The sequence below is a fragment of the Pieris rapae genome, chromosome 13 (genome assembly GCF_905147795.1).
Source record: "Pieris rapae chromosome 13, ilPieRapa1.1, whole genome shotgun sequence".
Lineage (NCBI taxonomy): Eukaryota > Metazoa > Arthropoda > Insecta > Lepidoptera > Pieridae > Pieris > Pieris rapae.
In genome coordinates, this window is record NC_059521.1 from 3,103,262 (window position 1) to 3,130,930 (window position 27,669).

At 32.1% G+C, this 27,669-nt stretch overlaps 2 protein-coding genes and 1 long non-coding RNA gene across 6 annotated transcripts in view; 2 read left to right on the top strand and 1 right to left on the bottom strand.

Moving 5' to 3' along the window:
• Positions 1-2,243, top strand: part of LOC111003757 (heparan sulfate 2-O-sulfotransferase pipe) — a 63,260-nt gene extending 61,017 nt beyond the window's left edge. The window contains exons 7-9 of the mRNA XM_022274433.2: positions 175-299; positions 988-1,142; positions 1,502-2,243. Coding sequence (XP_022130125.2) covers positions 175-299; positions 988-1,142; positions 1,502-1,722 — 501 coding nt within the window. The 3' untranslated portion in view covers positions 1,723-2,243. The remainder of the gene's footprint in view (positions 1-174; positions 300-987; positions 1,143-1,501) is intronic.
• Positions 2,244-4,100: 1,857 nt separating this feature from the next.
• Positions 4,101-27,669, bottom strand: part of LOC111003741 (glycogen-binding subunit 76A) — a 42,700-nt gene continuing 19,131 nt past the window's right edge. For 3 of the 4 annotated variants that reach the window (XM_045630804.1, XM_045630803.1, XM_045630802.1), the window contains exon 2: positions 4,101-6,694. In XM_045630804.1, the coding sequence (XP_045486760.1) occupies positions 5,102-6,688 (1,587 nt within the window). In that variant the 5' untranslated portion in view covers positions 6,689-6,694 and the 3' untranslated portion in view covers positions 4,101-5,101. Of the gene's footprint in view, positions 6,695-22,488; positions 22,699-27,669 lie in introns of those variants that run through there. The other variant, XM_022274407.2, reaches the window with a different exon arrangement.
• Positions 9,203-9,648, top strand: LOC123689640. The gene is made up of 2 exons (XR_006750567.1): positions 9,203-9,317; positions 9,405-9,648. It is a non-coding gene; the product is annotated as an uncharacterized LOC123689640 (long non-coding RNA).

A 27,669-nucleotide genomic window follows, 5' to 3' on the forward strand; every position in this document is an offset into this window, starting at 1 on the left:
AATAATCGTAAAAGCAAGACTAAGATTTTGCATAAAATTTATATAATTTTTCAATAAAGGAAGCAATAAAAAATTACACAAGAATATAAAATATTCTTATTAGCTAAGAAAGAGTTGAAGCTGTCATATTTATTAATAAGAATTTTTTTTATTAATAATTTAATTGATTTTCAGGATTTCGAAACGTGCGTACTGAGTGGTGACCGGGAGTGCAGATATATGGAAGGAGAGACACATGAAGGGATTGGAGATCACCGAAGACAGACTCTGTTCTTCTGTGGCCATGAGCCTCAGTGCACGTAAGTCATACTGCTAAGAGCCAGCCCGTTTGCCCCCTGTTCTATAAAAAAAAGTTAGAAAAATTTGTCAATTTTTGTTCAGTCATAATAGTTGAATATTATATTATAGCAAGGATCAAATGACATATACAACGTAGTCCCGTTAATTAAGTTACATCAAGTTTCATTAGCTGTCAAACTATTGTTGAAGTCTGAACCGTTAAAGTATGACAGCGCTCAAGATCGGATTTTTTTATAACATTTTTATTACCTTTGGTGTTCTATCGAGAAATTCATTCAAAGTATTTAGCTTGTTGGGCTTGTGGAGCTCGGTACGACGCTTATCCTTGAGGTCCTAGGTTCGATGATCCCCGGCTGTGCACCAATGGACTTTCTGTCTATGTGCGCATTTAACTTTCGCTCGAACGGTAAAGGAATCGTGAGGACTTCGCCTGAGACCCAAAAAGTCGACGGCGTGTGTCAGGCACAGGAGACTAATCACCTACTTTCATATTAGACTATCAAATGAAAAAGATACAGAAATCTGCTCACTGGTTTATTTTTTATTTTTTGTTCTATCGAAAAGAGTCGATAAGAAACTTCGCACATATCTAAACAAGTTACGATATTTTTTTTACACAAGTTTATTTTTAAATGTATAAAATCAGAAGAAAGTTGTAACTGGATGATGGTTACTATGTTTTTTCAGGCCTTTCAACACAGCAGAAGCATTGCAACGTGCGAAACGCGTTGTAGAACAACAGTACGCGGTGGTGGGAGTTCTGGAAGATATGAACTCAACTCTGCTGGCCTTTGAACGATACGTGCCTCGATTCTTCAGAGGAGCGTTAAGAATGTATTGGGGTAAGTTAAACCAAAAAAGTTATGTCGTAATGCAAAAATTTCAGTCGCCATGTAGGTTATATATGATGGTGGTAAAGCGACAGTTAAATATTTATTTTTTTCTAAATAATAATGACTAAATAAGAATAACGAAATATTCAAATCAGTATTTTGGTTAACAATGAACTTACTCCCACGTTGGTAATCTTTTATAACTTATACTAATCACCAAACAGTATTAAGGCACAAAGGCCTGGCAATGTTTAAAAACTCCAATATTAAAAAAAAATTGTCTATTCCCGACTTAAATTCGATGGCGGTTATTGTAGATAGTCAACTAGCAAAAAAAACAGTTTCAAATTTCGAATCATTTTTTTCAGAGGAGCTAAACACATTCAACCGGATCAACCGAAACGCATTTAAACCGCCCGTTTCCGAGGAAGTGAAGAACATCGTACGCGCGAACTTCACGCGAGAGATCGAATTCTATGAGTTCTGTAAGCAAAGGCTTCACATGCAGCTGAAGGCTTTACGAGATCCCGCCATTACTTTGCCCTCAACCCCAAGTGACAGGAGGAGACTTACGTATGATAGATTATAAATATATCCTAGTTATAGAATCAGTACTCGGAGTCGTTATTAATTTTAGTACTTCGTGTTATTTTTTATCTGTAAACTGTTATTTTTACTTATATCTATATGTAACCCGATGTTCATGTATTTTTATTTATTGTAAATATAGGGAATAGGCTAGTAAAGTATAGCTTATCTAAACGAATTATTAATTGTGTAATGCAGTGAAACTACGAAATTAAACAGTGAACCTATATAACACTATTCGGGTATCCATGAACAATTAAAGAGTGCAGTTGTAAGTCAAAGTTAGATAATAAAACAGTGTAATAACAAAATACCACCACGACGTGACTGCCTACCCTGACAATGATGGTGTCCACACGCCACTTTGGTAAGGCACCCCAAGTCATCGGTGCATAAAAACATCAATTATTACCCCTTCCCCACAAAAGAGGCCCGTAGGAGCCCTCGAAATGTCCTAACGAATCCTGATGATCCCATAACTAAGGACAAATTAACAGCCGCCAAATCAGATTGAGAAATCATGAATCAGATACAGAAATCTGATGCTGAAATTTTAAGCACAATAAAGCTGGATACAATGGAATGTAATTAATCATAAAACAAATGAAGATAACTGGTATTATGTGCAGATGTTGTGTTACTTTTCACATAAAAGAAAATGAAATAGATTCACAATGTATCTAGTTGTATGTATGTAAATCCAGAATACTAAATTATTTCCAATCTATACAATAGTGAACAATTCCAATTTATTATAATATCCCTTTTTTCTGATTACTTGTTATTCCTTCAGTATAGTACAGAGAAAAGGCATCTAACAGCATCTTACAGAAGTGTGGCACGCTTTTTCCGTTCACTACTTCCCGTAGATAATATTAATTTACAGTTCTTTTCGTTTAACAAATAATATTAAGACCCAAAATTGTGAGGGATAAAGAATTAATGTAGTCAAATTTGAACACAATTTTAGCGCCTGCGATCTTTTGGAAGCAAACAAGTTAATTGCTAAATATTTTTTTAATGTAACTTTTTATACGTATATTTTTTAATTGATTGATGGTAAGAAATGTAACTTTAGTTTATTCATAAATACATTTGTGTTTTCGAGTACCATTAGCAAACGTTTTTTAATTGGTTTTATCTTTACGTAAAATATTCGTTGAAGACTGGCACCTGTTTCGATTTAATTTTGTACAATCATCGTTTCGCTTTAAATGTATGTGTAAATATTTATTTCGGAATACTTAATTAAAACTTGTACATAGTAATATTTTAATTAATGTAAACTATTTTTAACTAATTTTACTTTATTTTATATTTATTTCTTGGCCCTTCGATTGATTGTGATAACGTTTATTAGTCTTAAGACTACAAAAATGTTGCAATAATAAAGATATTTGGAGAAATTGTTTTCTTTTAAAGCTAAAATACCTTGAGGCCTGTCGTAAACAAAACTATTATAGTCTCGCAGGGCTAACTAGGCTGCAGCCTAGGGCACGATAATCTAGGGGGGGCGCGCTGAAATTGCGTTGTCGCTAGATCCTATTCATCACCCCCTGCATATTTCAACTAGATCGAGACAAAACACTAAATGAATTGGATCTACAAGCAGATAGGAGATTTTAGTATTTAAATTAGATAAAGAATCGACAGTACAAAAAAATCTGTCAATAACTCGAAAAAAAAGATACCAAAATAGAGACCACCCGCAGCTGCAAAGGTCTTTTTCAGCACTTAAAAGTGAAATAAGTTACTTCGGTCCACACTCCGCAAGAAAAAAAGCCTCGCCCTCAGCTCTACATAGCGCTCTCGCTAATGTACATAGACATTGACAGTTGAATTTGAAATAAATAATAAAAATAAGGAGAAACATCCCTATAAATATCCTCAGTCAGAACTCTCCATGAGTCTCTGGTCTCAAGCCTAAACGGCCGATAGGGGTCGCTCTTCATACCGAAGCTGTCCTGTCATATAACCCAAAATAAAATTTCTGCAATAATTTGACATCGATATTTCACCAAACAGTGATGAAGTTATATGAACTATATTATATATTACAACTATTTGGTTGTGAAACGTGAAAGACAAATAAGCATATTTTCGAATTTAAGCAGTTTTGGCAGTGATTAGCGCGACTCTCAAGCGTGGATTTGAATCCCAGCATTATACAAATGTAGTTTACTTTGTGCCAAATGAATAATAATTTATATAGAAAACCCTTAAATACCCTTAAATTTATGTGCCTTGGACGGAAGGTAAATAAACTTCCAGCCGATAAAAAAAATACGAAAACAGAAATCCAAGTTCAGAGAGCCGGCTATTGGAATAAATAATTTAAAAACCTCATTTATAATTCATGGATATAATTAAAACAACAAGTATTATGCACATTCGTTTATTAGGATTGTTTATCGATGAAACAATTGTCAATAATTTTATTACAATCATTATAATTATTAATCAGTACAACGGCAAATTAATTTTATTCCAAACCGTAAAAATTAATGGCCACATAGAATTCAGGTACAAGAAAGAAAACAGTTATATAAATATCGATAATTTCTTAAAAATAATAATAATTTAATTTCATAATTCCTAATAGTCTCTCGATAAATAGAATCTCAATTTTAACAAACAAATACAATTCTTAATAAGTCCATATAATTAATACATAAATTGTCATGGAGATTTTGATATATTTGTTTATATAAAAATAGAAAACAGTATTTAATTGATCTGTATTGATATATAATATTTTATTACAAGAATAATCTAAAATGTCTGCACATCGAGACATTCGCTAGTTTCGTGCTTACTTTAAAATATTTAAATATCTAAGAATTAACATGAAAGTCTATCTGTGTGAGGCTTCGCTGACAGTAATTATTCGTAGGGCTAATAGTATCATTAAAACATTATAAAAAAATCAATATATTCATCATCTCTCAGCCTATATACAAACATCATTACATACGTGAGGGCAGCTCGCGAGCTTTCTCTACTCTTCTATAGGGTTTACTTATAATTGCGTTTTATTGTCCCGCGGACGTAAATCTATCAAAATTAAAATGAGAAAAATCTTCAAAATCAGTAATTATTGCAAATGGCACTCCGTACGAGTTGAACACTCGTTTCAATATAATCTACACCTAGTCTATAGAATATCACAATATTGCTTTACATCTGGAGCCTCGATAACGTAGGACGCCAAGTTCTCTCACGTAGGAACTGTTAGTGGAAGTAGGCACAGGAATGTGACTAGCAACGGGCGTCCCTGCGAGCCGCCTGCGCACTCTAAGTCGAGCCAGGACAGGCATCGCTTCTCTCACGACGCTGTCGACGCATTTACGCTCTTATTCGCAAATTCCGTTATCAGCGCGTCAGTAGAAAGAAGGATGCCAGTCTACGGTAGGGTGAAGGACGCCAGGAGGTGATGATGCAGTCAACATTGCACCCAGAGCCAAGCAGTCGAAACAGTAGTTTGCTCCGCAGTTGTTATCCCAAAACTGTTGACCTTTGCACTGAAATCTAGCAGCAATTTCCAGTCTTTGTCCTGACGATATACAGGGAGCATAGAGTACAAACTGAAAACGATCAGAATAGCCATCACACGAGCCTTGCACGTAAATTGCTTGTAAATCTGTATAAGTTTTCCATCGATTCATCGTGTATCGTATGTGAACTGTCTTGTGAAAGTCTAAATTCCTAACACGCACAGAGCCACAAATCGTAATGTGAACGCCATCCGAGACTCTTGCACTTTCAAGACAAATATTTTGTTTTTCGAGCTTGTCTGTTAAATCGTTGGGAAGTCGGAAAAGAGGAACTAGCGTCAGAGCACCAAGTCTTGGAGTGGGGCGAGCAGGAGGGGAGTTTTGGACATCACACCCGGTCAGATCATCATAAGCAGACTTAGGAATTACAGGGATCTCATCCATAAATGTTTTCACATCAGCTAAATCGAGACCTAGAACGTCTGCGAATCGTACAATTTTTTTCCTGCCTGGCGTCCCCGGCGGAGTTTTACCCGTTTTCAAAGACGAGCATCGTCTCACTCGCTGTGGCCTATCATCTTCTCCTTCCTCTTCGAGTTTATTTTCTTCATTTGAGTGTTTTTGTTCGTTTTCAGTTGCTGATAAACAGTCAGTTTCTAAAATTTGGTTGGCCTCGTGATTACCATTCTCCACCTTCGATTCACAATTGACTGATTCCTGCTCAACCTTTGTTTCATCTTCTTCCGGTAGTTCAGCGTCGAGAGAGATATTTTCTAGAGCTTCGCTGTTATCATCTGAGCGTTTATCTAAATCTGTATAATCTTCGATTACATCTGAAGGCTCGCTCTTTGCAGACTCAAACTCAGAATCACTGTCGATCGTGGAACTTATATGTGGAAGTATCCTGCCATTTTCCAAATTACACAAAGTTGGCACTACACAGTCTACTTCATCAAAACTATTTTGCCTGGCACACCCTTCAAATGTAATTGCCGAAAATAATGGTTTTTCAAGGTGTCCGTTTTCTTTTGGGACTGGTTGCGATTTAATAGGAGATTCTGTGAAAAAAGCTGTTGTGAATTTAAATCCATTTTTCCCATTATCAGGGTGCTTCAGTACAAACTTTTTCTGTTCTTTAAGTTCGTCGGAGTCGATATCGTAGAAAGGGAGCTCTGAGTCTTCAGGGAATCGTTCCGTAAATGGTGCTGAGTACTCTTCGACGGGGCTGGACGGGCTTTCACATTCGAGCTCAAAATCGTAGAAGGTATCTAGGTCTCGCTGTGACGACGTGGACGGCCGGTGTACGCCATTCTCTCTGTTGAGCCAAGAATTCTCGCATTCCGCATCTTGAGGAGTACCGAGGTTCCGGAGTCTGGATTGTAAGTCTCGCGCGAACGCTGCGGCCCGACCACGACAAGACATGGGCAGCAGCGACGTCAGACCGCACTGAGAGCTGGCGTGATCACCATTCATCTGCGTCTGAAATAAACAAATTTCTTATTAGATAACATTGCAAATATAGTGACGAGATGTCTAATAATAAACAAACTCCTTGTTTATTAGATAAAATGCAGGGCAAAATGCAAACTGCACGTCTGCATATTATACAATCGTGTGACTATTCGATCGTGACTATCATGACACAAAAGTTGAATGTCAAGTGTGAACGGCCTCGATAAGATAAAATAAAATGGTTCGCTATGATCAGCACGGAGATAGAAATAAAAAATATGGAGGTGATAACAATTGTAAAAATTATCAGTAAACGCGTAAGCCTGTCTGGTAATGTTAAACGTCATTGATAGGTATTTGTAAATTTATTTAATTTAATTACCTTGAATAAGTTTTGATGTGTGACGTTAGATAATGTTTCATACTATTTGTTGTAAGCAACGCGTAGTTTATTGATGTTTAATGGCCTTAAGATGAACTTGACCTTGTCAATGGTTGGTCAAATATGGTATCAAGAATATAATTTTACCTGCTCCATATAATTAAATTCACCAAAATGACCTCTCGTTGAAGGGAAAGTTAATGCTAAGGAGTCTTATAGAAGCGACATTATAAACTCATTGATATCAAGTTTTGTACCTCACAAGGCGACGCAAGTGCCAACAAGTCATCTATCACGGTAATTATTCATTAGTTATTTATACTCTATAAATATATTAACAGTTTAGAATAATATTAAACGTACATGTGCTAAGTTCTATACGTCATGTCATGTTAGAGAATCATGGCGTTATGCTGTTTCTTACAATTTCCTTGTAATCCAAAAATATGGCAATTTAAAAGAATGGCGGAGAGATTTATTCCATTTCCTCTTGCTGTTCTTCTCCCTTTATTTACTGTAAATATATTTTGATTTGTTCTTGTTTGACTTCTATTTACGGCCACGTGTTAATAGAGTATGTATTAATCCAATAACATCCATGGGTAAGTTATGATTAGGAATTGTTAAGAGTGTTTCTTAAAAGTCCATGGGCGACGGAACAAACACAATACTAACATTAGTAACATCAGTAGAGCGAACTGCCTTCTATTGCATAACAATACAACTTTTGTTACAAGTTTGATATAACTTCATAACTATGATAGATTCCAAGTTGAAAAAATCGACGCTTTATTGTACCAAAATTTGTTCACCCTAAGTAGTTATATTAAAATAATAAGTTTTTACGTATTAAATTTATTTAACGTTTATTGACGTTAGTAACAGTAATGTATTTTTTTTAACTCCCGTATAATTAGATAATTAAATTCGCCAGTTTAGATAATTTTCCGGCATTTATCATTTTAGGTGCTCTCATATTTCTGAATAATATTTTGACTATTTAAAAATGGAATTTATATTTGAATTACTATGGCCGTATGCCAGATTACAATTAGAATTTTAGAATTACTAGGGTTGGTTTTAGTGTCACGCCGACCGCACGCGCAGCTATCAGCCCTGACCACCGTGCGCGCTGAATGCTGACAGCTACGCGTCATTCAAAAACGCTTCCTAGAAGTTCATATATGTCGACCATCAGCGCCAGCCTTAGTAATTCTAAAATTCTAATTGTAATCTCGCATACGCATGCATCAGATAATAAATCGAAGTCACGTGAATGATGTGTAGTGCCAAAATAAAATCGTAATGTAGGACGTCACTGACAGTAGGCAGCGGTACTGAAATAACATCGAGGTCCAATGATATCCGTCCGATATTAATATAAGTATTTCAGTTTTTAGTTTACTACTATATACTGTTCTGTGGCAAATAAAAAAAAATGTAGTTTTTCATAATCGTAGTACAAACCCCATCAGCTGTGCATTCATCTGTTGATAGATAGCTACTGTGATAAAACAGAAACAGATCCGTCTGTGTGGTGAAAAAAATTGTTGCTTGGTAATTTTAGTTTCGTAAATTTTGGCATTCGGTTGAATTTTGAAATTTATTATATTGTTTTTTTTCTATGCTGAGATGTTAATAGTGTTATTGGAGACTTTCTTATGTTAAATATCTCAGATATGTAAGGTTAGACTTAATTTACTTATTACTCTTAAGTTAATGTTCTATGTTGATTCACAATAATTATATCTTCACAATTAATACCAGAAGTATGCGTCGAACGAGTTATTTTGCATTAGCTAAAATACGTACGAACTACGGCAATAAATGTTTACGAACGAAGGTGCACAGCTGTATAATAAACTACCCACAAATATCAATCAAATCGAAGCTAAGTTAAAATTAAGTAAGACAAAATTATTCTCTTATAATTACTTTTAATTCATATTTCTATGGTTACATTTACTTTAAGTTTATTGCATGGAAGGCTATTTTATTGCGTTTATTTAGATGTAATGTGATGTCATGTAAGTGTAACATTTTTGTCTTTTTTGAGATATACAGTCTTTAAACCTAAACCTATTACTTATACGATAGAACTACACAACAATACGAACAGGGATATATCTTGTGATAGTAAGAGGGTAGGAACGAGAGGAAAGACACGGTTGGTGTTTGCCGATAATTGGACGTGTCGGTGACACACTTAATATTAACATTTTGGTGTTATATAAAATTTTGGTTCTAGTGTTATTACTGTGTTGAGGGGTATGTGTTTTTTTTATTATTATTATCTTGTGGCTTAATTTTGTTTTAGTATTTGAAATGTTTTTTTTTTTTGGTTTGTTTTTTTAGCTTTATGAAATGCCCTCAAATTTAATATTCATAAAACAAATGTTTGGATGAAGATAGTGTCACTGTGTTGTGAACACTCCTGTACAATACAGCGGGTTTTGGTGGGATGACCCAAGAATAAAAATCCTCCTGGCGCCCATAACCTATTAGTTAATGTTAATTTTAGTTTATAAGTTTAGTTAATTAGTTAATGCAGGTTAGTATTTACTTAGCTTAAGGTTTGTCATAAATATTTCAAAATGTGTTTATTTTGTTTTATTTTATAGTTCAAAAACCCATAACAATCTGTAATTATTATTACATTAAAACATGTATAAACCTAGAAGTTTAACTAATTATGCACAAGCAGCTCTTGTGAACTTAGCCAGCCAGTGGCGTATCAATAGGGTGGCAGGGCTGGGAAAATTCCTCGGGCTCCAATAGGGCCCCTGCCCAAGAGGGCATATTTTTATAATCCAAAGTGAGACAACTAAAGAACATAATAAAAGTTCATGTTAATCGTTAAGCATTTCAACCAAACTAAACAAAAAGATGTCGATTTATTTTTAGAGATGTATACGTAACCAGTAATTTTACATACTGTCAAAAAAGCAAAGCCATTTTTTTTGAAACAGTTTAACAATTTTTTTTTTTGGGTAAAGTAAGAAGATATAATATTTTATTAAGTTTTCTAATAAATCAATATCTATTAAATTGAGCCTTCTACTTCAATAACATTAAAAACATTAAACCCTTCTAGATGTGCAGGACATATGCCGTTTATGCTTTAAAAGTTCGTTTTGTTGAAGTCTAAAAAACGTTATCGTCAAACTGAGTAAAAAGTGACGATTTTTACTCATAGGGCCCCATCAAAAGAATTTGCCACGGGCCCCAGATGTTGTAGTTACGCCACTGTAACTAGAGTACAACAATCAGGCCTACCTAGACAGAAATCCTATTTATTACACGTAATGCTCGCTAACCAAGTGTGCACGCGGTATATTCAAAAGCTGTAACTTCCGCCTCAAATCATTGCTTGGAACCCATAGACCCATGCATTATATCCATAATACATTATTGTTAGAGACTAGAGAGAATTTTTTTTATTGCCACAAAATCTACAAATTTACAGGTTGAGTCATTGACCGTTGATTAAAGAACTGTGCTCGAGTTATAAAACAATTATGAATGTAATTTGGTATCTATACGTAGGTTTCCGGTTCATTCGGATACTGACCTACCTCAATCTATTTCAGTTCCACTACTGATATTATTGAACAATATAATTATTTACAAAGTACTTATATGAATTGAACGTTTGAAATATTTATATGGGTAGTAAGGTTATCCTCAAATAAATATTTTAGAACTCACTTTCTATTTAGTTTTAGTTACTATTTTTTTTATTATACGAAGTATTTATTAGATGTTTTAATTTTTATAATAAGACTTTATATACTGGTGATATACTACATAAATTTGTAGTCTTTTTGGGAGCTACATACCTACTCTTTGTAAAACAGGCGTTAGTTATGCAGTTTTAAATTAATAATATTTTTTGCTGGAAATTATGATTGATTGATAGACTGTGATTGACAGTTAGGGCTGTCAACTGTGCGGGTAGTAACAAGTTACCTTAAAATGTATAATAGTAACAAATATAACGGACGGACTTTTATATTAATATAAAACTTAGTTAATGAAATTTAGAAAAGTCATTTTGAATTGCCATTATTGTAACGCAATAAAAAAAAATATAGCATCCCTGATTGTTAGGCCTCAATGCACCCAACTTATAAAATATTGCACATATGATGTCATTGAGAACGTGGCCGTGATCACCAATAAGCTTTAATTGAAAAGATGACATAGATTCGTTTCATCCACTCAACAAAAATTGTCTGAAATACCTTTGCTTCAAAGTGTCATTATTTATTATCTATGCAATGGTAAAGTTACTAGGAATTAGTAAATGAGTGTTTTGTGTGTGTGAATAAGAAGTATAAAATTAGAACTGTATCGCACTCGCCTGTTACCGAAGTCAAGATACCGATAAAAACAATAGAACATATTTTAATTTAAAATTGGAATTTCCTTCTCCGACGCCATAATATTGACGGGTTTACAAAGAAAATAATGTTATATTTACTTGAAACAATTAAAAAATGCGAAAACTATTGGAATTATAACTGCTATAATATTTATTAGTTTATTGGTTCTTAACCTTTTTAACTTCTTTTGGCATCAGGACCGTACCAATTTTATGTTTTATTTATTTATCATAGTTAACCACATATTACATAGTACTAAATCACCGGCATATTTACAAACCGTCTATAACATATCTTCCATCTAAAATGGATGACAATTTATGTAAACATAATTGTTACAAAAAAAATTAATAATACAATTAAAATATATATAACAAGATAAAATAAGCACACAATAAACATACCAATAAAATTACCAATTTGATAAAGCAGAAAAAAATTTATCAGCACAACAGCAAATTAGATTCGAGATAGGCACTTAACAATGCTTTTTCTAAAACCGTTTAGCCCACTACCGAATATATCCAGCTTCGGATAAGCACTATTAAATCCGTTAAAATCGCGAAGAATTAAAAAAAAATGTGTCTGAACTCCTGAATTTTTCCAGAAGAAATAAAATAATATAAGAATATATAAAACTACGTACTTTTGTAACTATGAAAAACATAATTAAAAACACATTCTGTTCTAGTGTTGTATAACATCTATGTTTTCAAACACTAATCATTTATCTTATCCTAACAGGATTACTATCACAGGATTACTGTCACCGATATTATTTTATATCTTTAAGGGGAATACTCATATTGAGTTCATTGAACTTCTAGAACACAATAAGGCCATTCGAAATTTAAATGTAACACGAGTTGAGCACTCGTTATGCATTTTATGTGGCAAAATTTTCAAGACACCATTTAATCTTTTCATATAAAACTTAATTGTGTGTGAAAAGTACCTAAGTACACTTTTTGTGTAGTCTTGTCTTTTTTTAATATTTACCCTAATACATACATAATATACTTGTGTTACCTAATTAATATATTATGTTTAATGAAACGATGAATGGCACACGGAAAACCATTGTCCTGTCTTGTTGTCATTGTTCATACAATGGCTGGATGGAAATTTTCAGTAGTTTATGGTGAGATTTTCTTTCGGTTTCTTATATTTCTACCTAAGCGCCATTTATGTATTTAAATACGTAAAATACTTACGGGTCGAGTTCATAATCTGGATAAAATGAAGAGACTCGGTCTACGGGTACCAAATAAACATCTCATAACATCTCATAAATAAGCATCTCATTGTGCTCATGTGTAATGTTTGAGAGAAAAGAAAGAAAAGAGAAAAGCTGCAATGAAGGTACTACTTATATCTTACGAAATAACTATACGCGTAAAATTTTGTACATATTAAAAGATTACAGACTAAGATCTATTTATTTATTGCTACACTAACATTCTATAAACGTAAGCTAACCACTTATTAAACATTTCTAATTTACAGATTAAGGCAAATGAAAGCAATTACACCATTCCATTTTCAATTAAGTAATGCCATCTTACGAGTAAATCTCTCATAATCATGTGCAAGCTAAAGGAGTTAATCAAATGACGTATCAATGGACGTTTCTGGTAAAATATATAATTATGAAAGTAAATATGAATTTTTCTAGGGCACTCATATTATACAAGATAAGGTCAAAATGCATAAATACTCTGATAAGTGTGTTTATACTCTCATTTTCTCGTGATAACATAAACTTGTTTTTCACTCACGTTTAAAAGCAAAATAAACATAAATTATGGATACCCAATGGCGTCAATGGCATGATTCAATAATCCCATACCTTTGCACTGACGTGGGAAGTCTGAAAATTCGTAAGATAATTCCGGGATATTCCTACTAAATTTCTATGATATAAAATTAAAGAAAAAAAAACATTATTTTGAATGAATAATAAATTTGAAAAAATCAACAATATATTTATTTGTGTTAACGTCGTCTTTTTTTCGTCTCTTTAACGTTTGTCTGTGGAAAATAGCTTTCTAGCCCAAAGCGCGGGAAAGTGCTAATCAGATTTAACATGTCAAGTCTATGTGACAATGTATGCGTTGTCAATCCTCAACTACAGACTATATCCATATTATGTTCATTCGCACCGAGGCGTGAGTCGTTTTGTAGCGGTAATTTAGGTTAACAAGATTCATTTTAAAAAGCAAAAGATGTTCATTACTATCAAAGAGATTTATTTGATTGTTTTTTTATAAACTAGGTAGCTTTAATATTATGATTACTAATAATAATTAATGATAACAAATCCATTGTTAAGTCTAAGTATTTAGAATGTAGAATGTCACATAACACAATTTTGATAAGAGTTCTTTGAACTTAGATAAGAAAGTAAGATAACACATTTTGCGAAATTTCTATTAAGTAATTAGAAGAATGTTTTGTAAACTTATTTTCCACTGTCGTCATCCACAATAGTGTGACGTGACAAAATTTTATTAATGGAATTATTTTATAACTACAAAATAATACTTCTTATAGCCAGATATCAGCCACACTCAGAGTCGTTTATTAAGATTTAGGAATATGTTTTATTCAAATTAAATCAGATAACTAAGTTCAAATTACGTTTTGAAGTTCATTTGAATAATTATTTTGTATTCGTCATTTTATAAACAAAATTCTGCAACATAACATTAAATTGTAATAACATTATAATGTTATGTTGTTTAATTTATTGTAAACGTGAAACAATATGTCCGTTCTCAAGACAAAATGGCAACTTTTGCTCAGCATGTTCGTTCTCTATGGCAAATTGAGATACGTAATAATATTATGATTATTTCATTCACATTGAGTTTTCATTTTCAATTTCTTTGTCAATACATAAATTAAAAACAATTGAACACAGACTAAGACCCTTAGCTAATTAATCTTTCGTTGGAAGGTTAAAAATATTGACACGAATCATTGACAATTGACATTTCCGTTGTTTCAATGTTTGCACTTTCATTAATGTTGTAATCGTGTTGTACTAGTATATAATCTTTATGTTTTGATAGATATCCAATAAGTGCCGATATAAAATATAGATAATCTTATTGGAATGTTATAACAGAAAAATAAATTACTCTTTTAGTTTCATCCTACCTATCCAACGTAACTAAAAAATAAGTATCTTTTTTTATGAAATTTATTTCACTGGATATTTTTATATATTTCTAGTAATTTGATCTTCCACTGAAATTGCACTGTTTAAATAGTTATTACCTATTACAGTTATTGACGATTGATTACTACAAACACATCGAATGAATTTAAAAAACTGAAACACGAAAATATCTTATCAATGAATTATTCAATTCTGAAACAATTGATGTTTTAAATTCATTCAATAGTATAATGACCGACACACCCGGCGATTCTGCTAATGTGACCCTTATTGCATTACATTTGCCAATATCTCAGATCATAATATCCAATTACATAGTTTAAGAGTTATAATTGCTTAACATATTTATTGGACCGAAACCAGCCTTTCTAAATTAGTCTAAATCTAGAAGCACATTAGGCAGTTCTAGGGTTCTTACATGGGAACCCTAGAACTGCCGCGCTCATATATTTTACTATATTTTTAAGTTACTATACTAAAACTTTAATAGAGACAGACGCGATTGCTTGCGTTATTAAGAAAAAAAGAATTGTAATATCATGTGGCCGGCAACGCACTCGCAAGTCGTCTGGTATTAAGTGTCCATGGGCGATGGTATCACTTAACATCAGATGAGACTCCTGCAAGTTTGCCCCTGTTTTAAACAACATTTTCGACGACTTTAAACAAATAGCTCTTGTTTGAACAAACCGCTTTGTAAATACAATTTATTCACGAAATTTTGTTTTACTTCCTCAACTGAAGATCATCTTTAATTAACACCCTTTGTTAGTGAGCAGTATACAAGAAATATTGGCTCAAATGGTCCCCGAGGGAAGCCGGTCGGTAGCGGTTGCGGACTCAGATGTATGCCATATTATTGCTCTTGTAAGAAAACATTATGTAAGTTATGGTATGAAAAAGACGTAAGAAGTTTTTGGTAGGTAATTCAAAAGGAAAACAGTAGTAGTCAGAGCCATAATAGTGCCATCTCTTTTCGAAAGGTAACGATCATTTTGGCTTTAATTTTGAATGCCGCGTTTCTAAGTTTGAGTACCAAGACGTGCGTCTGCGGACATGTATACTTCTACCTGCCACTTTGCATTAAATGAGTAGAAGTAGCTCGCAAAAATATTTCGCAATTAAAAGTCGTTGAACGATAAATATCCGTAAAACCAAATTTGCTAAGAACAACTTTGCCAAACACGTGGGAATTCATTACGTTTCCCCATGAGCTGTTATATGCGTCGTTGATCTATTTTTAAGAAATATCGTAAGACGAATTACTTATGTATGACCAGGCGTTGACATAAACTCACAGCAGTTGAAAACGCGTACTTCTAAAAAATAGATTTATATGAAAAAACTGTGAACGGCTTTTGTTATGATTTGCTGTTAAAATTTTAATATTGTCATTGTTAGTGCGTCCTTCATTCCATCTGAATAACGAACACCAATGGGAATTAATACAACTTTCATGATAAAAAAATATTAAAAGTGAAAGAGTCTAGAAAGTGTAAGTACAAACAGTGCTTTTAAGTCAATAGTCATCGTAATCGTCTTTAAATTTTCTTTAACCTTTCTTCTCATAAACGTTTTGTTAAATATGAGCAATTAAACGTATAATACAACTATATAGGCTTTATACGTATGAATTAGACCGTTATCTAAGTTCTGCTAGTTCCAAATACAAATGAATTGTCTTTGGTATGGCACGATGCCGGTACGTGACAGATAAGCGAACTGTCTAATTGAAATCTTAATACTAAAAACTTAATTTCGGATTAGCACTTTTCAATATCTTAAAATCCTTGACATTGACTTTGACACCTAAATTCATTAATCTTATCTTACTCAAAATATAAAAACGTGACCTTGTTGCTGCCTCTTTTACTTTAAAAATGTGAGAACCCTCGATACTATTAAGATGATATATTTTAAACAAATAAACTCCAAAACTTCTCGACATATTTTTACAATAAGAATACTACGGCATGCCATAATATTATGACATCTTTTTTAATCTAATAAAATAAATGTTCAGCCGGTCGAATCTGACACAAGCCATTCTGTTCTAAAGTAAAGTCATACATTTACCTACAGCTGTGCAGGTGTGCAAATATTACATTTGAAGCTATTGTTCTAAAACGATATATCGTTTGACAGGTGCTACTGAATTTTTTCCTTTAAGTTATTTTTAAGTTACGCAGTTTTTTCCTAGTAACTTCGGAGTGCGACGCTTATCACTAAGGTCGAAGGTTCGATCCTCGGCAAATGCGCAAACTGTCTACCTATGTGCGAATTTAACATTCACTCTAACGGTGAAGGAAGCTTGCCTTAGACCCAAAAAGGCGACGGCGTGTGTCAAGCACAGGTGATTGATCACCTACTTACTTTGATATTGGCAAATCATCTTGGAACAGATATAGAAAGTCTTAGGCCCATACCTAAACACGTTTTTGCGCTACTGATTTTTTTTTATATAAACTATACGCCATAAATATTATACTTATTACTAATTTTTCACTCATAGATCAGTTATATTAAAATAATTATTTCTTTAAATATAGCATATAGCAAGTATTCGATATTAAGTAAAATTTGGTAAAGTACGCGATTTTGAGGCGTTTATAATTATGCCTGGAATATTTGGAAGTCATTTGTTATTTAAATTCCTTACGGTTGTTGACATCGAAAACTCGAGACATACTATTTTTAATATATTCAAAATAAAACTCGCCGCTTTTAAAACAGTAGTTGTAAGTCACGAAAGGACATTGTTTGTTGAAAGGTAAATAGGAATACAAATGAAAAATAAGACAATATAATAAGAGTAGTAAAAAAAAATGTATGTTATTATATACAAGCGTTAGAAGTTGTACTTCTTTGGCGTAACAAGATAAAAATCTTAGTAAAAAGTTTATTGTACGTTTGTAGAAAAAACTACACTTTATTGAAAGCTTTATTATAACGTATTATCTAGTTTAATAAAAGTTATTTAAATATCACAAAAAACTAAAATGTTGACTATATCTAACTTCAGAGTGTCGGTTTATTGTGACGGTATGCGTGCGCATCGTAAAATTTACTCTTATCATTTTTCCCTATTATATATTTGTGTGCTCTGCTATAAAAAATCTTACGAATGTATTAGTGGCTAAATAAACCAAGGACAGGCCAAACGTTAGGAGATACTATAGGTAAATGAACAGATACTGTAGAATGGAATACAAAACATAACAAAAGAAACCAAGGTAAACCGGCATAGGAGATTACAGTGGAAACATTTGAAGGTGGCCTATGTCGGAAGATAAGCAAACATTGAGCAAGATTGAAATGATTATTAGCAAAATAATTATATTAAATTATTATCAAAATATCTAAATTTATAAGATTAGTTACTATTGGGTGTAAGAAGTTGGTTGCTTGAAATAAATGCTTCATTCATCCACTCCTTCATAGAACCAAGAACTCTAATTGTTATATAACATTACAATTATAAAGTCAACAAAATTTGACTATTATTTCTTAATAAACAAGAAGTAGTGAAAATAAATAATGCTAATATAACGACATTCTTCAAGTATCAGGAAATTATGCGTACTTTCAACTCATAGATTTCCCGATAAACTAGTCGATAATTAATCTTCATGATCGAAGAAATCACTTTACACATTATAAGGCCAATTAGTACTATATAGGTTGGTTTTGTAGGCTCTTGCAAACCGGTACAAGAAAACTATGGATGCTTTCTATAAGGTGACATTTGGTGCACTGATTTCCCGCCAAGAATTTCTGTTACTAGGCCGATTTGAATGAAGCTAAAAGTATTTTTTCTATAGATAACAAAATCATGGAAAAAATCTCTGATTTAAGGGAAGTATAATCTATATTTGCACAACTAAAGCAAATAAAATCTGACTCTTAAATAGACGAATTATTTCATTCTATTATTTATTCAGTAAAAATAATTTTTCGGGTTTTTGTTATGTTGGTGTTTAAACCTGTTAAAAAAAAGATTTTTTTTAAATTAATAATACATACATATAATTTATGAATATTATAAAAGGAAATATAGACCATTTCAAAATTATGTACAGGAAAATGGCAGATGTCTGCAATTAGCCGCGAAATTATGTAATAAAATTGTGTTTGCTAGTTTGATTTTTAACGTTCCATTTTACGTCTGATATCCGTTGTCTATTACGTCAAATGTCTACTTGTCTATACCAGACGTTGATGTAACATATTGCTAAGATGTAACATATAACTAGGTTGTCATAGACAATACTTAAAAACATCAATAAGACTTTATGTTAACTTCTACCAAGCCACATTTGTTAGTCTACAAACTCAAAAAGCCATTTTGTTGCATTTCAATCGGGTGAAAATGATTGCTTGTTATTGTAATGTTAATATTATTACAGTTTTGAGGACACAAATTTTAAGGTTGAACACAATCTGGCATTTCGTTTGTCGTCGCCTTTAGATAACAAATTAAATTGGAACATTTTAATCAACCAGTGTCACCCTTTGATAATTGCCTACATAAATCCAGATATTTTTGAAAATACTAGTGGTTCTGTTACTTTACTTAAAATGTAATTCAATTTCATTTAAATAAAAAAAATCTTGTGTCAGTGTTTTTAATCGTACTCCTGTGAAACAAATTGACCGTATATGGGACAATCGATAGAAAAAAAAATCGAATGAATAAAAATTGATTCTAAAAATACATATGAACTCAAATATTAATATATAATCCTAACCTACCAACCCTTTTTTACACATAAGTACTGTAAAAAAATTATATGGCAAAATAACATTTGCCAGCGTGCATCATTAATATTATTTTTCATGGGAAAAATACTACACGAAATCCTTGGCTTGTATAGTCGGAAACAAACACTTATTAAAAGTACAGATACAAAAATAAAAGTCATTGTAATAAATACAAAAAAGTTAAAATGGAAATGGGATGGCCACATTAGCCGCATTTGAGATAGTACTTGGGTCAAAAAGACACACCATATCACAAATTAGAGGGCCCAGTGGGAAGAAAAAAGAGAGGATGCCCACCAAAAACTTGGGAAGATATAAAAAGGATAGCGGCAAAAAATTGCAAATTTTTTGCAATGAATTCGAGGTCGAGTATTAGTGATAACATAAATGACTTGGACTTAGTGTAACTTTATGTACTCGAATAAAGGTTATTTTTTTCTGTTTTTTATTTTAGGTACATACTTATTAAGAGTACCTGTTTCCGCACGACTCTAGTCTGTTAGGGAGCCGAGGCAGCCTTTTTAATATACGATAAAGAATATTAAAGCCCACGTTTGCAACCATGGTGGTGCTGCGTTATCAGTTGCTGCGACACCCCCCTTAAAAATAAAAAGCTATATATACTATATAATTTTCTTTGTCTGTTACGACTGATATTTTGAAAACGTGTCAAAATGAAAACGACGGACATGTAGGAGAAAAGATATCTTTATAATGTAAAAATATATATATGAAATGTACGCTTGGCAAACCTGCAGTATTCGTTTAAAAACCCTGCGAACGACCGCAGAAAAATATTTCGCCACCATCGCTACGTTTTCTTAGCTACAAGAATATCGGCAAAAGTGTGCTATATAATTAAGTTGTTTATATTTATTTTAACATTAATGTAAATGAGTCAGAGACCCAGACCACTGATATTCCGAAAGCAGTCCGTTTTTTTAATGTTATTAATTTACATACTACAAATATTCACATTAATTAACGATAATACTTTTCCTCAGATTCGCGGACTTCAACGAACTGTACCAATTTTGTTATAATCATGTGATTGGGCCCATTGCAACTATTAACATTATTTAGTTAAAGGTTTTTTTTATAATTTATGACATAGATGAGATTTTTTTTACATTTTTAAATCTACCCTCTGTGATAATGCAGAGAGATAATGCAAACCTGGATTTTAGCCTTATTGATTCTCTTTGTTGTCTAAATGGTATTAACCAAGGGTAGACAGCGTTTTTTACAGATTTTTACCCCCCTGTTTTTACCTCCAAGCTTAAAGCAGCAAGGACCTGACTTCCTTAAGAAAATTTGCTCCTATTGGCCCAAACTTTCAATACGAAATACGAAAAAATAATATAGGTACTTAATGCTTATGTTATTTTATTTATAGTATCAGATTTTCCTCTTGGCAAGTGTGACAAAAGTGTTGGTAATTCAAAGATATTTCTTTATAAATTTTACGTTTTATTTTTAAGCCAAATCGACCTTCATAGAATATATATCAAGAATTCAATGTGAGGTCAATGACAATCGTGTATTTTTAGTTCATCACTTGATTAAATTATGATGTTTGAACTGTGATAGCAGTCTGCTAATTGCCGCTATGTTTATAGTTATAACATTTCGTTAATTAACATATATCGCATTTCTAAATTATTTCAGACACATTTAGAATTTTCTGCTATACAGATAACATAGAACACCATTAATAATATCTATTTATTTTCTTGTAGATGTCTCATAAATAGAGAGAAATAATTTTTAATCTATATTCAAATGTGTACATAAATTTAGCTTCCATAATCTTATTTACTAACGCAGGTACCTATAATGAAAGGTTCGTTGAACATAAAACATGATTGCACCCGTTCTATCCCAGTTGTTGAGTTATTTATCAAGATGATTACATACTTCATAGACTATACATAAATTTGAATATTTTAATATTATTTAAGAATGTATGCAACGGTTGTTTTATGTATTTTAGTGCTTCGTTGAATCTATATTATCGGTTACGTTTAGCGAAAAAAATAAGAATAAGAATAAATAATATTACAGAAAGCTAGAAGTAGCTAGGTACAATGCATGAATTGTATACAATAAGCGAATGAAAACTTCAACGGAGTCTTGACTGCATATAGGCAATCAAAATTTATAATTATTAAAATCGTGTTTTTGAACTTGTATGGAAAAGCCATTGGTTAGATTTAGTACAGTATAAGGATAAAGTACTACACTTTTCCCGTAAATCATATTTATCGTTGGACAACCAACTCATTTTGTTTCATTTCCCGAATTCTGCGGTATTATACATTTTTAATAACAGTGTAAAAGGACTGAATACTGAAGTACTGACTACCTTATTTGTCTAATATTGAAAAATAATTATTATTAAAGCTCATACGCCTTATTTACGATTAAAAAAACAGTTTCCTAATTGATTAAGAAAACAATTTATCCTTCATAGCGTGTTTCTCAAAACCTATTTGTGACGAGACGAGTGAACCTGTGACTGCATTTTTGCATACAAAAACCTGTAAACTAATAATAATTGTGAGACACGTTGCAAGCATACAAGGCTATATCGTGGCCAACGTTTATATCAGCCAGTAATATTTAAAAAAAACATATATATTACGGTTTTTACTGCAAACCAACAATCCGAAAAGTATAGTTCCACCAAAATAATTGCTATCAAAAAAGTATATTGTGCCGAGATTTTTACCTTATTTGTACAGAACATTCAATGAATTTAACATTTTCGTAAATAAGATTTACAAATACCATCACTTTTTGACTTCGATAAAATAAAAAAGTTAATTACGTTATTCCTTTCATAATACTTTTAATGTACAATTGTTAAAATACAAGAAATATGCAGAATGCTTCATAAAACTCATCTTTACCGGTGAATAAACACTTGAATTGAAACCTTCGAAGAAAGTCAAAAGATATTAACATTACGTCCTAGACATACTTTGTGAATGTAAGAATATTAAATGTCACCTTGAAGATGACAACAATAGAACTACATTTTTGTTCTACAGTGAAAATATAGCGAACATTAATTAACGGTAGCCAACATTTAATATTTTAATTTTACCTTTTTCATCAGAGGTATTTGATGCTCCAATGACATATTAAATATTGGTGATTTTTTCACTAGCACAATTCAGTCACAAGCACTGTCCCATTCACAAACACGAGACCCCCTTTAAATTTTATTAAATTTAAACACAGTCCGGCCGTAATTGTCTATTGCGGGTTGTAAGCGCGGCCACCCGTCGCACGCGCATCTATCGAATGAGCGGCCGGGGCGCGGAAAGTTGCCAGAGTCCAAGTCGTCTATTCTATAAAATATCTATGTAATGTGCAGGCTACATTTTGACATCTAATCGTCACTTTTATACCCTTAATTACTTTTGCATGGTCAATAGCAGATAAAGCCGATCCTGTCGATATAGACCTTTAAAATAAATATCACGCGAATATAGCGTGATGCGCACGCGCAGATGCGTGATCGAAGGCGCTTCGGTACACCATTGAGAAGCTGGCAACGAAATACTTAATTAGTTGTTATGTCAATAAAACCTAAAACATGTTTATTAAATAATGTCTCTTTTAATTGAGGTGTTCAATAACTAATTCTAATTTTCAAATAGTAAATAGTAATTTATCATAAGTTTCTTGTAAATTAAGTGGTGTTAAAAAAAAAATTGTTTTGATTTAATCACCATTATTGAATATTACCGTTATACATTTAAAATAATTTAACGTATAAAATTAAATTTAAATCTATGAAAGCTTTTTTTCATTTTTATTATTCTAAAAACATTTTTCAAATATTTAATGTTTCAATAATAATGTCATATGTCAGATAATATTTGTTTACACTTCATAGATAAGAATATTAAGATAGACTTTCTTCTGCAGACTGTATAATTATTATCTTTGCATTTAATTTAATGTAGAAATAAATCTATTATAATAATTAACACAATTAACATTCTGTCTATCTTATAGATTCTATATTTAAACCCCGGGTACACATTATTTCCATTCGTTTGAAAATGGTTAACAACAATGTCCTAAATGTCCGTAGAAATGGCAGTTTAAAAATAATAATTAAATGTACAAAACGTACAGTTTAAAATTAATATGAACTTATTTAATTATTAAATTAAAAATTATTCATTGCAGTGCAGTGTCAGTGCGGAAGAATAAATTGTCTGATTTATCAAATAAAAAAATCTTTTAAAATATTGCCCGTAGTTTGATGTCGTAATTATAATAATAATATGATAAATGGTTCGCTATTTCACTGCAGATATTTATATAATATTTTATATATTCTGGGTTGAAAGGGCCTAAACTGTAAAATTTAATTGTATCATGACATTATCTTCCTCAAGTCTGGGACAAAGTATTTATGGCGAAGCGGAAAGAAGTTACTCACAAACGCATCTATGCGCCTTTGACGTTTTTGGAGTCGGTAAAAAAGCACAGGTGCAAAAGTTGTGTCAAATGAGAACAAAACACATATCCCAAGAAGGCACACTCAGGGGTTTGGGTGTGTAAATGATTAAACCTATTGTACACGACAAGCCAAAATTGGTCGAAGATTTAACCATTGTTCCCGTGTGTTTATGTAAACGCTGTGCTTATCGTATTCCTAATCAAGCGTGATTGAAGTAATTCCTTTAAAGTATATTTATAAAGATTGTATTGGTGAGGTAGGTACTAACTATATTTGTTAATTTTTAAGTAATACGATTCGCAAATCTGGCAGTACCTCATTACTCACAACTTCAGAATATGTATAAATATTGTTTTCCCTAATTCGGGTTGCCATGTCATGCAACATCGCTCAGGGGGAGGCTAGAACACTAAATACTTTTTTTTGTGTTACAGATCAGTGTTTTCTTATAAAAAAATAAGTTTTTACAATATATTAGCTTCTTTTAACTTTTCATTATATGTATAATGTAAACGGTAGAATAATACCGACCAAAAATCAAAGACATCCGAAAGCGAGTCATAAATTTCAATTTGTTACGTCCAAGATCTTAAATTAGATTAAGCTAGACGAAGTTCGACATGCATTCACAGTGATAAATGCGTCGGGTGCGCCCGCGCATTTCTACGTGGGATTAAGACAAGTATCCATAGAATTCCTCTAGGACCAAACTTGTTTTACGGATATATAACCGTTGTATTCGGCTTTGATAGGTTAATATTAGTTAAGGATTATGTTTGATGGTAATACCATAGCTTAAAATTAATGTATATGTCTGACTGTATATGTAAGTATTTAATTTAAAAGTAAATAAATATATATTATATATATATAAACGTTCTATTTCGGGATAAAGATATAGGTTACTATACAGAATGTGGTCATAAATAATAAATTATGATATAAGTGTCACTCTGTTACTCACTCTGTGACTCACTTTATATAATAATAGGATAAAGTAGACAGAAGCTTAGTACGGATGGTTCGCAATTTTCGGTACATACAGGAATAATTTCACCCGTATCACTTTGACGTCCGCTGTTGGTGTCCGAACCACCATTATGTGGAAAGAGCTAATAACCCAGTTACCTATTTCAGAGCAAATTCGACTCAGGGTCCATCAAGAGAAGAGCATACCAATTATTTAAAAGCCGGTAACGCACTTGCAAGTGTTCAAGGGCGGTATCACTTGTGAATCTTGAAATTATACATAGAATAAAATCTATTACGTAAATTTGAACACTTTTTGCCCATTAATATATATCTCAGATAAATTTGTGGGTTAAAATATACAATAATACGTCTTAACATCAATCTATAACATCCATCCAATACATAGCTTTATAACAATTAACGAAGAAAAAAAGTAGTAGTGACACAATCTCACAAAAAGTAGTCAATTCATGTATTACTGACAGATGCAATGAAAATCGTTTTAATTATATGAGCCACATATAGTAATATGTAATGTTAATAGTCGTTTCACCCGATTAAAATAGTAGAAGCTATAAAAATAAATTGAAGGTAAAATTGAAGGTTAAAACTGCCTATAAAATTATATGTTCTGTCAAATAAATCATAAGATTCAAAATCTTGGCTGTAGAAAGTCGATAAGCCGACGACTTCTTTACACTAGAACAGCATTCTTAACACGAATACTCGTAGTAGGTACAATTTAATAGATTTAATTGGGTAAAAACAACATTTTTGAAACTAAACGCTCGAATGAACATCGTAATCGTATAGTATTCGTAAAGTACTCGCCTAGTATACATCGTATAGTATACCTATAGTATTTTTTTTAACCTATAGTATTCGTATAAATATAAATTGTTGATGTTTGTACAAACGCTACAGAATCGGGATCTGATATTTCAGTTTAATAATATTAAAACGGTTATAAAAAAAATATCCTTCCAAAATTAATAATTAAATAAAATTAATAATTAAAAAATATAAATCGTCTCATAGCGTCATACTGTAAAAGTAAGCATGGTCACGGGTGGACAAGTATATTTACATTCCTCTTTATAAATAGCTAGCCCGGGCTTTGCAAGGGCAACCGTGACCCGTAAACCTTGAAATTATATACCTAAATGTTTTTCAAGGATCATTCTAGATCTGGTGAAAACCATGATTCGTTCCTTGCAATACTTTTTGAGTTTGAGAAACAGATTCATATTTCTCAAACTCATGGTCTCACTCAATGGTGTACTTGTATAAATTATAAAACTAAGACAAACGCTGTCCTTTTTATAGGCTGAACTTCTTTAGAATATAACGAACATATATGTATCTCTTGTTGTTAAGTCAGCGTTTGACCGTCTTTTCACCAACATAGTCTACAGCACTCTACCACGAACATATTTTTTTACAGAACGTCACGAAGATGTGCAGCGTTTTTTCGATGAAAAGGAAGAGAGCAATTGAGACTGATTGAGAGAGAGTGAGAGAGAGTCAGGAAGGGAGATCGAAAAAATACACGCTTTTGGTTGATGTATTTGTATAATTAATTTATAAAGAAGTTTCACTTCACACACTTCTTCTGTTTCAAAGTAAGTCCACATACTTTGTACGCACGCACTTTTATTTTTATTTTTTCTCGCTTAAGGGCCTTTACAGCTCAGCTCGCGGCTACGCTACCACAAAAGCTATTTTGAGTTTTTAAATGACATTCCCAAGTACCCTTCTAATGGTAAAATAATTCAAAATTGCCTCAATAGATCCAAAGATTACCCACTACATCCTCACACATTTTACCTCAAAAATATTAGTATAGATGAAAAAATAATAAATTGCACTATAACTATAAAGAAATATATACAAAAAACTATACTACTATACACTTATAACTATAGTATAAATAGTTATTATTATAATGATCCTGATACAGTTGGAATACAGAAAACATTTGAATAGCGAGACTTAATCTACGGAATGTGCAGTCGCCAGTACAGCTTGTTAAATACCAGTTCCTGTTACAAAATACAATTGTAGGCTATACAGAGTAAGAAATAGAGTGACCATTCTAAATAATCCAAGGAATGTATTCTTTTTGTAGTGAAACTTCTATATTGGCGTTGGAAAAAAATTACCGTCACATTTTTCGTCTACGCGCCATCTTTTTCTTGTCCCTACCACGGTTGAATCGAAGAGATTCGAAGCCATTAATAACCATAATATATAATAACGATGATAGTAATAACTCTAATACAATTAATGAAATTCTATAATAATCATAGTAGTAATGAGGTTAAGTGAAATAATTGTATTATTTGTATTCATGTCTATTATAATAAAAGCCTTTTGTTAAACTTCATCTAAAGGTAACACTTTTTTACCGGATTGATGCTATGTATTATTGTAAACTTATAATTATTTAACATTATTTTAAATTAATCTGACGTTTCGCGTGCTTTACAGCGTGCGTGGTCACGGTGACAAGTTTACAATAATACGTAGCTTCAATCCGGTAAAAAAGTGTTTTCTTTAAATGTGTAAAAGCTATGTTAATAAAAGACAAATTTCATCTTTTATTTAACCAATTTCTGTAAAATTTTATATCATTTTTCGAAAAAGAGAAAGAAAGACAGATCATTGGCCGGGAGATGGATCCTACGACCTCATTGATGAGATTTGCAGGCTGAAGCCACTAACTCAACGCTGTGTGAGTACCCTTTATGTATTAGTGTAGTAGAGGTTTATAGTTCAGATTTAAATAATAACTATAAATCAGGACTATAATATGTATAATTTTGTAATGACTCA